The sequence below is a fragment of the Diadema setosum genome, chromosome 10 (assembly GCF_964275005.1).
Source record: "Diadema setosum chromosome 10, eeDiaSeto1, whole genome shotgun sequence".
Taxonomy (NCBI): domain Eukaryota; kingdom Metazoa; phylum Echinodermata; class Echinoidea; order Diadematoida; family Diadematidae; genus Diadema; species Diadema setosum.
Genome location: NC_092694.1, coordinates 35,262,969 through 35,275,445, shown reverse-complemented (window position 1 = coordinate 35,275,445; position 12,477 = coordinate 35,262,969). Strand labels below are relative to the sequence as shown.

At 39.5% G+C, this 12,477-nt stretch overlaps 1 protein-coding gene across 1 annotated transcript; it reads left to right on the top strand.

The window, feature by feature from the left end:
* The first annotated feature begins 791 nt into the window (after window positions 1-791).
* Window positions 792-1,139, top strand: LOC140233973 (KRAB-A domain-containing protein 2-like). Its single transcript, XM_072314061.1, has one exon. The coding sequence runs from the start codon at window positions 792-794 to the stop codon at window positions 1,137-1,139; it is 348 nt and encodes a 115-aa protein (XP_072170162.1).
* Window positions 1,140-12,477: the final 11,338 nt, after the last annotated feature.

The following is a 12,477-nucleotide window of genomic DNA, read 5'->3' as shown; positions in this document are numbered from 1 at the left end:
CTTGCAGGAGACAAAGTGACTATTCCAGTGGTCAGTGCAGTCCCTTTGGATAAAGAAGGAAATGAGACAGCTGCATTGGTTCAGGAATTCCCTGAAGTTTTCCCAGCTTGTGTAGTCACACGTTCCATGTCTAGAAAATCAGAGGAGTCTGAAATGAAGGCTAGTCCAGAGGATATCAGTCTAGAAGGGAGTTTCGTCTGTCGGTTGGATGATGTAGAAGTAAGCAAACCCGCAGCATCAAAATCACATGAGATAGGGGATGAGTCTCAGCCTGTAGATGAAAATGAGATTGGGTTGAACAAGAGCTCTTTGATTGACGCACAGAAGAATGATCCACAGTTGGTAGCATTGTGTGATAGTGCTCTTGCTGAAGAAGAAGCACTGAGTGAAAGGACTTGCTACTATGTGAAAGGAGATGTGTTGATGAGGAAGTGGATGCCAGTTGACTCTTCTAGTGATGAAGAATGGCGAGAAGTTCACCAAATTGTCATTCCAAGAGTATTTCGTAAACATATCTTGAGTGTGTCGCATGAGTCAGCTCTTGGTGCTCATCTTGGAGTCAATGAGACGGTTGACAAGATTTTGAAACATTTCTTTTGGCCTGGCTTGAGACGGGATGTTTCAGATTTCTGTAGAACTTGCCATGTTTGTCAAGTGGTGGGGAAACCTAATCAGAAGATTCCTCCTGCTCCCCTGAAGCCCATACCAGCATTTGATGAGCCGTTTAGCACAGTTATCATAGACTGTGTTGGTCCTTTGCCAAAGACAAAGGCTGGACATGAGTACTCACTATGATGTGCGCTTCTACGAGATTTCCAGAAGCTGTGCCACTTCGGCGTATACAGAACGTTAGCAAGGCGTTAGTGAAGTTCTTCACAACGGTTGGCTTGCCAAAGGTGGTGCAATCAGACCAGGGTTCCAACTTCACTTCAAAGATATTTCAGCAAGTGATGCGTGAGTTGGGTATCAAATGTGTTACCTCGAGTGCCTATCATCCACAGAGTCAAGGCGCTCTGGAGCGTTTTCATCAGACGCTGAAGAACATGATGAGAACATACTGCTTTGAGGTCGAGAAGGACTGGGATGAAGGCTTGCCGTTGTTGCTTTTCTCGGTGCGAGAGTCTGTGCAAGAGTCCTAGGATTTAGTCCCTTTGAGTTAGTGTTTGGACACGAGGTTCGTGGTCCATTGAAGGTCTTGAGAGAGAAGCTGTTGGGTGAGGATGAGTCACCTGGTTTGTTGAATTACGTGACTACGTTCCGTGGTAGGCTGACTCGTGCACGCGAATTTGCAGCTGGACATTTGAGAAACAGTCAAAAGAACATGAAGCAGTTGTTTAATAAGAGGTCCAGGGAAAGGATGTTCAGTCCCGGTGAAAAGGTATTGATACTGCTGCCCATTCCTGGTAATCCTCTATGTGCTTGCTTCTCTGGTCCCTATGTCGTGGAGGAGAAATTGAGTGATGTGAATTACATCATACAGACTCCAGACAGGAAGAAAAAGAAACGGTTGTGTCACATCAACATGTTGAAGAAGTATGTTGAGAGAAATGGAGGTGAGAGTGCGAAGCCAGTCATGTTTGTGGTAGGAGCAGTCCAAGATGTCCCTGTTCCCAAGACGAGGAAGGAGCTGATGAGATTCATCAGCATGGCCGGATACTACCGTCGCTTCTGCCATAACTTCTCGGATGTTGTGGCACCCTTGACTGATCTCCTGCGGAAGAATGTGAAGTTCCAGTGGTCAGCCGCATGCCAGTGTGCGTTTGACCAAGTGAAGGCAATCCTGTATTGGCAGCGCCGGACTTCAAGAAAGGCTTCAGCCTAGCTGTCGATGCCAGCGATGTCGGAGCAGGCGCCGTGCTGATGCAAGCTGATGACGATGGAGTGGACAGACCGGTCTGCTACTTCTCAAAGAAGTTCAACGCGCACCAGCGGAAGTATTCTACCGTTGAGAAGGAGACCCTAGCGTTAATTCTTTCGCTCAGCCATTTTGATGTCTACGTGGGCAGCACAACTCAACCGATTGTTGTGTGGACTGATCACAACCCACTGACATTCGTCAACAGAATGAGAAACAGAAACCAGAGACTGATGCGATGGAGTTTAGTCCTGCAGGAGTACAACCTTGACATTAAGCACATTCGCGGAAAGGAAAACATTGTCGCAGACGCCCTTTCTCGTGCTTAATTGAGACATCTCAGTATTTTGTCTTGTTGCCAGATGCAACATTTGTGCAAGTACACAGGACAGTGTGTGTACATCATGTGTATGTACAAGTGGTACATGTATGCATCTTGCATACACTATAATTGTGATGCCAACAGCATGAATGGCACTTTGAGTGTGTAAATAACAACATGGAAGTATCTTCAGACATGTTTGTGTTAATAAGGAAACACAGCAAACTATATTTGTGCTTTGAGTCACTCAACAAAAGAAGACACTATGAAAGCTGTTTTAAGTTATGCTAGCCATCAACAGTTGTCAAGAATGTGAGTTGTTGGTAAATTGATTTCAAACAGGTAGTGTTGCTGTTTGGATAGAAAATTTTATGTATCGAGTAATGTAGGTACCGTTCAGGTATTTGAAGTTTCATACTTGTACATGTACAGGTATCGGCTAAATTTGTTGTGGCATATTAGGCCTATATCCTAAGTTTATTGGATGTTGCTTTTTGGATGTAATTAGCATAAGTATACTGTATTAGGTACAGAAATTATATAGTTATACATGTACAAAACTTTTGCTCATTATCATAGCTCAATCATAGCCTTGGCGAAGGTGTCCAGTATTTCACAGTTGATCCAACATACCAACAGGCATATATCTAAGCTGACTGTGTTATACCAGGATGTATACAGGCAGGTATACACTCACTTATTAAGTTTAGGTGTACACACAGGTTATCATCAAGTATATCTCATTCAGGTTCATTTGATGTTTTGTCAGGCAGGTCATACTCTTGGTGTTTTGTATGTTGACAGGAAAGTTTTCAGAAACATAATTAGGATATATGACATTTGTTGATGTTTTAACGTTTCAATAGATGCTGACACAACGTGTACAGGTATATGTAAGTCACATATCATGGAATATGATGTTTTGGTTGTAGGTAATATGATGTATATGATTACATCAGTTGGATTATATGCAGTTGTTTGTGGAAGAGATGACGTGTTTATGATCTTCGTACACAGGTTAATCATTATGACAGTGTAAAATTGACTTATATGTATGTTCTAATGAGGAAACCATCTGATTTTGGTACAACGTGTATTGTTTGTATGCATGACATGATTGCATAAAGGTTAAGGTGTTGAGAAAGTTAATATTGTAGTATTCAGTGTTGCACAACTACATGCAATTCCAGTATGCTGTAACTAACAAGCAGCAGTAACTCACGAGAGTGTTAGTTTGGTACACGTTGAATGGTACTAAAGTCGTACATGTTTTATCACAGGTTATGATGATGATATAACCATAGCATACTTCGTTTATGTGCTCTTATAATGATGCAACCATGGTAAACGCATGGAGTTATAAGATTAATTGGAAGAGGAATGTACAATGCTGTTCCAAAATATTGTGCCAACGTACATAGAGTCCATTTGTGTTAAAACATTAAATGCACTCTTTTAGGGGGGAAGTGTTATGGATACATGTGCATTGTATTATTATTTCTGGGCACTTTATTGTTCCGCGGAGGAATATGTAAATAAAAGAGTTCGACAAGATGACCGAGATCGACCAAACACCTTGTTTGAGAGTCTGGGTATTTTTGGTGGTTATGATGGTTCTTTAGGCCAAGGTAACCCCCCTGTAACAATAAGTGTGGGGGGGGGGGGGGGTGGGTCGGGGAGGATTCAAGTAGCCTGAAGAAAAATAGTTATACATATACAAAACACTTATATGACACGTATTCGGGTTTTCATTTGGCAACATAAGTGATGTTGAGTGTATCGTGATTCAACACAAGTCAGCATGCATTTGCATTGCATAGTTCCTTTAATCATGATCTTCACTTTAAAAAGAAAGATATACTTTATCACAGGGGGACAGGCATAAGTAGGCTTCCTTTCTTATTATTTCACGAGCTATCACGACACGCAATAATGTACCGACCAGTGAATATGTCATTATCCTACTTTCAGTTTAGATTGTTAGATTGTTCTTCTTCTTCGTTTTTATTGTAAATCGATGCCATTCAATTTTCTACATTGTCTCAGGATCTGGTAGCGCGCAACACGGCTCTTAATGCTTTGACAACGACCAGTTGATGAAAGAGCACGAATTGAGAATTCCCACGTTCTGCTGCCTAATGGCATGTATACACAGCTTACGTGGGGTGTGGAAAAGTTCAGTCAGCGCCTTACCCTCCTCAAGTTTTGTGAAGCCCCCTTTTGAGATTATATACATTTAAATACACACTATGGCCAAATTCTCTCTCCGTGTCACTGGTGTATGGTTGATCATGTACACTTTCAACTTCGGAAGAGTGACTTCGTTGGCAAGCTGCGGTGACGATCCGGCATGCTCAATATGTAAGTATATCATCGTCCAATAAAAGAATATATGTGACCGTGCACCTCAAAACGAACATAAAGTCGCACACATTGATTTTGCGTGAGGACTGAGAATAAGTGAAATAGGTCAACCTAGCCGAACTTGACTTTTTCATATTTTCTGAAAGAGCGGGTCTTCTTTTACATTATGCTAAAATTTGGTATCATAAAACGGGCAGGAAAGTGTGTTTTTTTAGCAGTTTATCTCGAACATTTTTGGTAGAATAGTGTGATTAGGTGTGTCTTTAGAATCCGTTTTTCATTTCTGAAAAACCTTGTCCACACTCTTCACTTTCAACTCTAATAACTTTTGAAAGGATAGTGCTACTGCTTGGAAAGTTGGCATTAATTATGGACAGAATGTGTTAATGAGGCATGCTTAATTTCAATTTACTCTGATAATCTCTTCATTATTGTTACTCTGGTGGTTTACTTCCTGTTTTTTGTCCTATTCATCGCACAGCCAGCACGGTTTGGTAAAGATTAAGCGCTTGAATAGACACTGTACTTCAGAACCTCTTTTCTCAGTTCACACATTTCCTGAGTTTGTGCTTTCTTTCCAATATTTAGATAGGTTAGGAGAGTCCATTTGATTTGAGTTATACATCATTTCAAAGCTTAAAGTCTGCTCTTTCAGAATATGGTCTTAACTATAAATTCATGTCTAGCGACTTTTTGTTTGTTTTGAGGTGCAGGGTCACATATATTTTTCACAGAAGTACACGTCGATGTTGTTCATGTTTCCTCTAACAGTTAATTTTCATGTGAACTCATATGTGCCTGAAACAAGACATTTCTAAGTTTATTGATTATCAAGTGAATGTGTATGTGTACGCTGTATCACTATTGCAGTGCTATCATGGTCATGAATATAATTATCTGCCATTGCAATTTACCAAATTATTTCCTTTGAACAAGAATAGCCTACTTCATGGGAAACCTTCCGTTACTTGCAGGTATAGTCTTGTTATGTATTTGTCGCATACATCGATATGTTTTGTTTCGGAGTTCAAATGAAATGGAAATGATGAAAAGAACAATTGATGAAGTCATCTCTACCGATACTTGCAGATGGTTATTTCATTGGGTGTTACCAAGAGGAATGCGTTCGGAACAATCACAGGTTCAGTTTCAGCCGAACAAGCCTAGTTATAACCCCCGATAACTGCACAGCGTTTTGCCGAGAAAGCGGATATCCCTTTGCCGGAGTCTCAAACGGCACGGACTGTACGTGTGGATGTGAATTTAAGTGTTTTGACTATAGTCATCGGCTGAATTTAACGGACTGTATGATACCTTGCCCAGGGGAATACTATCGTTTGTGCGGAGGATGGGGGAAGGCATTGACCTATGTAGGTGAGTCTTGACCAGGAGAGTTCTGCAACGGTTGCATGGATTTATTTATTTTTTTTTTATTGGATACCTGGACAAAATACGGGAAGAATATTTTCCCTGAGTTATCGGTAACCCTACATTTGTTTTGAATTATTAAGAAACACATAGGACATTAAAGGATAAATTCTCATAGAAACGTGCGCCACATCATGCATATCCGCATCGCAGCGCCATTATCATATCAATATAACCATGATAACCGTGATTATTAAGCCGCCAGTGATCTTTGAATTAATGAATACATAAGCGAATGAATTAATAAATCAGTGAATCAATTGATCAATGATTGAATGAATATTATATGACCCTGCATCACAAAACCAACAAAATGTCGCCAGACATGGATGTTGGTAAAGGACAGGTTCTGAAAGAAGAGACTCTAAGCTTTAAAATGCTGTATATAACACAATTCAAATGGACTCTCCCAAGCTATCTTAATATTGAAAAAAAAAAGCACACTGTCTGGCAAAATGTAAAAATAAGTTGGTTGACCCGTTTCACCGTTTTTGAGTCATCATGAAAAATCAAGGGGTGAGACTTTTTGTTGGTTTTGTGATACACAGTCACGTATAGATAATAGATAAGAAAAATGGGTCTGTAAGCATGTGTTTGTATATCACAGTAGAGATTTACACTGTAATATTATTTTAAAGTTGCATCATGAAAAAAAAAAACACCAACATACTATGAATAGAGATTCGTAACCTTTATCTGCGAATGGCGAGATCAAAGTTAGTAGTATCAAATGAATATACCAAAACATAATACTTATGCGACAGGAAAACGCGTAAAATGGGCGCATCAAACGTGTGATACCTTGATCACGTGATTATGTCACTTGTTCAATGATCGTGTTTTCTGGAATAAACATCAGACGAAATTGTGCTCCAACATAATTCATTCATCTTCAGCCCTGTTTCATTTGACCGACATTTTCATTTGACTGTCTTTATCTAATTAATGACCACCACTATAGTCATAAAAAAACATATCGTCCAGATTAATGTACACTAACATGTCATGAATTTGCTTTCAATTTTCCACAGTCACTCTTTTTAATACCTCGACGGGAAGTGCATGTAATCAGCCGAGTGGTAAGTGTCTGTTCTGAAAGGAAAATCTTTAACGGAGGGATTGGTCCCCTTTATCAAGGATAGCTCACAATTAGAGGGACAGTTCCCCAACTTAAGACGCGGAAAGACCTGAAGTCGAAAGTGTGAAAAGAATGACTGCATAATGATATTATATGTGTCGGACATGTCGGTGAAGTAAATTTACTGGGTTTATTTTTTTTTTTCTCCAGAAACAAGCAGGATTGCATTTAGTTTATATGTGTGTGGTTGTGTTCACACGTACATCGCAAATATCATAAAACCAAAGCTATCTTTTAAGGTGAAATTGTTTTCCCAGCAATGACATTTTTTTTTTTTGCTAGACTACCTACTGTTCTTGTTTTACCTACATTCTAATGAATCTACACTGACCATATACACTACCTATATTTCGCCAGAAATTGCCAACTTTTAGACGACATCGTTCTGAAATGGAAGTAGTCTGAATGCCAAACGGAGATTTGTGCCTCACTTTTTTTTTTTTTTTGGTTGTTCTTTTATTTTACGTTGACAAATCCGAATCTGGATGATGGAACTCTTCCCTTCTTGAGGGTGTCGATACAATCAAGATGGCCACCAATATGATTGCCAAAATCTGAAATTTCTATATAATGATTTTTCTCTTTAAATGGTGAAAAGTTGATAAGGAAAATAATATGGCTTTGATCTAATTCGAGGATGCTGAATTGTGAAAATGCCCGACATTTTCATTCGACTGTCTTTATTGACCACCACTATAGTCATAAAAAATATGTATATCGTCCGGATTAATGTACACTACTAACATGTCGTGCAATCTGACTTCAATTTTCCACAGTCACTCTTTTTAATAATTCGACGGGAAGTGCATGTGATCAGCCGAGTGGTATAAGTGTCTGTTCTGAGAAGAAAATCTTTAATGGAGGGATTGGTCCCCTTTATCAAGGATAGTTCACTATTAGAGGGACAGTTCCCCAACTTGACATGCGGAAAGACTTGAAGTCGACAGTGTGAAAAGATTGACTGCATAATGATATTATATGTGTCGGCGAAGTGAATTTACTGCTTTTCTTTTCTCCAAAAACAAGCAGGATTGTATTTAGTTTATATGTGTGTGACTGTGTTCACACATACATCGCAAATATCATAAACCAAAGCCATCTTTGAAGGTGAAATTGTTGTTCCGGCAAAGACACTTTTTTCTCTTTTTTTTTTTTTTGATGGAAGACTGTTCTTGTTTTACCTAAATTCTAATGAATCAACACTGATCATGCACGACCGATATTTCGCCAGAAATTCCAACGTTTACACGACATCGTTCTAAAGTCTGAATGCCAAACCCAGATTTGTGCCTAACCGTTTTCCCCCTCTTTTTATTTTACGTTGCCAAAATCCGAATCTGGATGATGCAACTCTTACCTCCTTGAGGGTGTCGACATAATCAAGATAGCCGCCAATATGACTGCCAAAATTTGAAATTTCTATATAATTTTCATTTAAAAAATAGCGCAGAAAGCGTATTAAAAACTCAGACGACGCAAGCTATAAATAGATCGACTTTGATACGCAATTTTGTCCATGCTAAGAACAGGTTTGTTTTTGTTTTTTCCTCTGAGGGTCCCCGTCGCAAAAATCTAAAGCTCCCTGATAAGAACGTGAGAAGTAGCAACAATGGCAATAGTCAAACAAGCTGATAACATCGACATGAAAAAGAAGTGTAAGATATACTATTTGGTGTTCTGGAAGTAAATTAACATCGACATAGAGGAGAAGAGGTTCAGACATTACATGTATCTTCATTTCATGCATATAATGTATATATAATATACATGTATATAAAAACACCGTCTTTGTCTATCTATATATCAATTTCTCTCCCACCCTACCCAATCTGTTCACATTTCTCTCTCTCTCTCTCTTCACTCATTCCTTTTATCTTTCGGTCTCTACAGACAAGCTGACAGAACCTCGCGACTACCTTTGTTATGTGGTAGTCTCTGGGGTCGGAAGTGCCCTAATAAGTGTCGCTATCTGCGTGCCGGTAACGTGTTGTATTGTCAGAAGGTACGTATCTTAATGGAACAAGTGTTAACTGCTCCTTATTTGTGTTCGATGCCTGCTAATACATGGCAGATACTGTCATCCTTCGTGCATGCTTTATAGTAGATATCACCTTATTTGTTATTACTCTTAAAGATAGTTGTTAATAGTGGTGGAAATTATAATTTAATGCTTAGCGTTCCATTGAAAATAATTTAGGGTATCTTCAACCTCACTTCATAAACTTTAAGATCCAGGTTTTATTCATTATTTGAATGGAGAAGTTTATAAATACTACGTAGGTTTTTGTTTTTGTTTTTTCAATATGAATATACAAAGTGAAATTTTCTTCTTAAACTGATGGTATTTGGTGTTGTATTATATTTCGATTTCTCATGACAAAAAGAGTGAATGATGACATGTTCTAAAACTCTTCATATGGAAGACTTATTGACTGTTATCTACTATGATTCTTGGACCAACCAGGTCAGAATCCGACCTTCATTCCACGCATGATGAAAGCTCTCATTATAGTGCAGTTGACTCTCCAACGATAAATTTACTCGAAGTTAGTATGTTTCTATGTTAAGTTCAATTCAGTTCAGTTTACTTCTGCATTCCGTTTTCAATACAATACATACTAAATTTTGACAATGGGGGGCCCATGTCATACATTATCTGTTAAGTGGAATGTACTGTTATTGCGTCGTTTGTCATAATACATGGATGCGTTATTGTTTGGAAGTGAAAATAAAAATGAATGAATGAATGAATTAATTAATTAATTAATTAATTGATTAATTAATTAATTAAATATTTAATGAAAGGATGAGTGAATGAATGAATAAATGAATAAATGAATGAAAATATGAATGAATGCATAAATGATGAGAACATACTTTCAACTTACTTGGTTACAGATTAATATCACGACCCAAAGGTGACCCTGCCTTACAGAATCCCGCTATCGAAGATAACACATGCGAGTGCCCCGGGTTGCAGCATGTCTACCACGATCAGATCTACGTGACACCAGATCAAGCTGAAAAGCAAGAAGGCGCCTGAGCCACGATATCAGGAGCTTGCTAAAGTGAATTAAGAAAAACTTGCACCCCTACACTCTTTTTATACGACAATCTGGATGGGAGTAACTATGATAAGAGAATGCATTGTGAATACTAGCGTGTTTTCGAGATTCAAAGGCTTATACTCGCAGTGTGATATACAAATATACCTGGGGCCCGTTTCATAAAAACTTGTTGTCAGTGACAACTGCCACATATCTATGACAAATTTGCTCTCAGCCAATCAGATGCAAGGATTTCAGTAGCTTGTCACATCTATGACAACTTGTCACCGATCACAAGTTTTATGAAACAGGCCCCAGGCCTGAGAGGCTCTGGTTGAAACTATGTGCATGAGGTGACTTCAGTAGCACTATTTTCTTAGGGGCGCAGCCCCGAAGAAAATAGTGCTACTGAAGTCACCGAAGGCACATAGTTTCAACCGGTGCCTCGAAAAATTGGCCTGGTATATTTGTTTTATATCCCTCCCAATGAATTTAAGAGTATTTGACTGCTGGTATTCTGTAATTTACCCCTTTTTTAGGGCATCTTGCTTTACTCATTTCAAGAAGATTGACAAGTCATTCACGCTTGGGAAAGCAGGTCAGCAGGAGGGCAACGCGTACGCGTACTATGAAGAGACAACTGCGCGCTCAGCCGCTCAGTACTCGGTGCATTGCTGTACAACGTACTGGTAAACATGCGCAAACTGCAAACTTACTACGCGCTTCATACATGCAATACGCCTATCCGATCTGTCAACAAGTACGTTGGTGCGGTACGTATAACGTGCGTGCTCGAGCTGATCAACGATGTGACTGTGAGCTGCAGTTGATTGTGTTTTCTGTCGTCTTTCTAGCGTTTTTTAACTGTCTGTACATGAATATGGACTATCCTTTCCTGTTAGAAATGCAAGTACAATATACATTGTAAATTTGGGTAGAACATTCAGTACCTGGTAACAGCGAGTCAATTACAGGCAATTACTGCAGTTTGTCAACATCTTTTGGGTGGGTCGCTCGAGTTAGTGAACTGCGAGACCAAGCCTCTAAGCAAATTTCAAGCGACGAAGCATGAACTCCCCAAAATTACACAGTCCTACACTGGGATATAGGCATAGGAAATCTAGCATACCGTAGTTAGGGGATCATACTTTCTCATACATTGCACCAAAACCATGGAACGATCTTCCATTATCTCTACGACATGCATCTTCAAAACCAGGGCCAAATGAGGCCTAACCAACGTTAGAATATCTAGAAAACAGGCCTACGGTACGTCGAAGAGCCCTCCCCTAGCTTGCTTATTGTTGTTGTCTATTTATAGATTTACGATATCGCCTACTCTGTTGTAAGGTAATATTCTATTCCACAATGCCATGAACATCTTTTTAGGTAGAATGAGGGCTTCATGGTTTCTCTAACGTTACACGTATTGAGTGTATTGTCTACAGTGTGCGTGCCTTGTGGTTCTCGCAAAGTGAAGGCGCCGCGCCGCGATACCCATTCATTTGTACATGAAATCTCTCGCGTAGCGAAGGTACTGCGATACCCATTCATTTGCACGTGAAATATGTCGCGTCGCTACGCGAAGCAAAAAAGGCGCGAAAATCACCGGCGTGATATAGTTTTTGTACTATTTCCCTAGGGAGAATAGTCATACGCGGATTTGTATGGTAGAATTATGTTTTGTTGTTTACAGTGCTCCCGACCAATCAGAGGACGAGAAGCAATTTGTGAGGGATATAAATCAAATTACATTCCATATACTAAGAATCTTGCTATAGGATTGGTCAAGAGCTGATCACGTGATAAAGCGTAGTTTTGCCCATCACATCACCTGAGAAGAAAAGTTCGTTACACTCTATGTTGATATTCCCTTCTGTTTCGCTGATCTCTTCAGTCCATACAGTCCTAACGCGAGATGAGTACGCGCGAAATAAAAGTGCGTTGCACTGTGGACTATCATTTAACTAGGTCACTGATCTTGATAGTCCACAGTGCAACGCACTTTCACTTCGGTGCCGCGCAGTGCGCGCAGCAAATTCAATGATTTGTCATCTACGCGCACACGTCTAAAGTAAACTACGTAGCCTAAGCCCTAAGGATATCAGAAGCGGATCTAGAGGGGGGGGGGGTGGGGGGGGGGGGGGGGTTGCAACCCCCCCCCCCCCAAAAAAAAAAAAAAAAAAAAAATCCAGGTACCATTTCCTTTTTTATCTTATCTTTTTTTTTAAAACTTGTAATTTTATTTTTTTCTATTTATGGCAATGACCTCTATACCAAAAATAGTGGTGTTTTAGATGCAAGAAAACGCCATTTTCACACA

Coding starts and splice junctions, on each gene's coding strand:
- LOC140233973 (XM_072314061.1), top strand. CDS start 792: ATGATGTGCGCTTCTACGAGATTTCCAGAAGCTGTGCCACTTCGGCGT.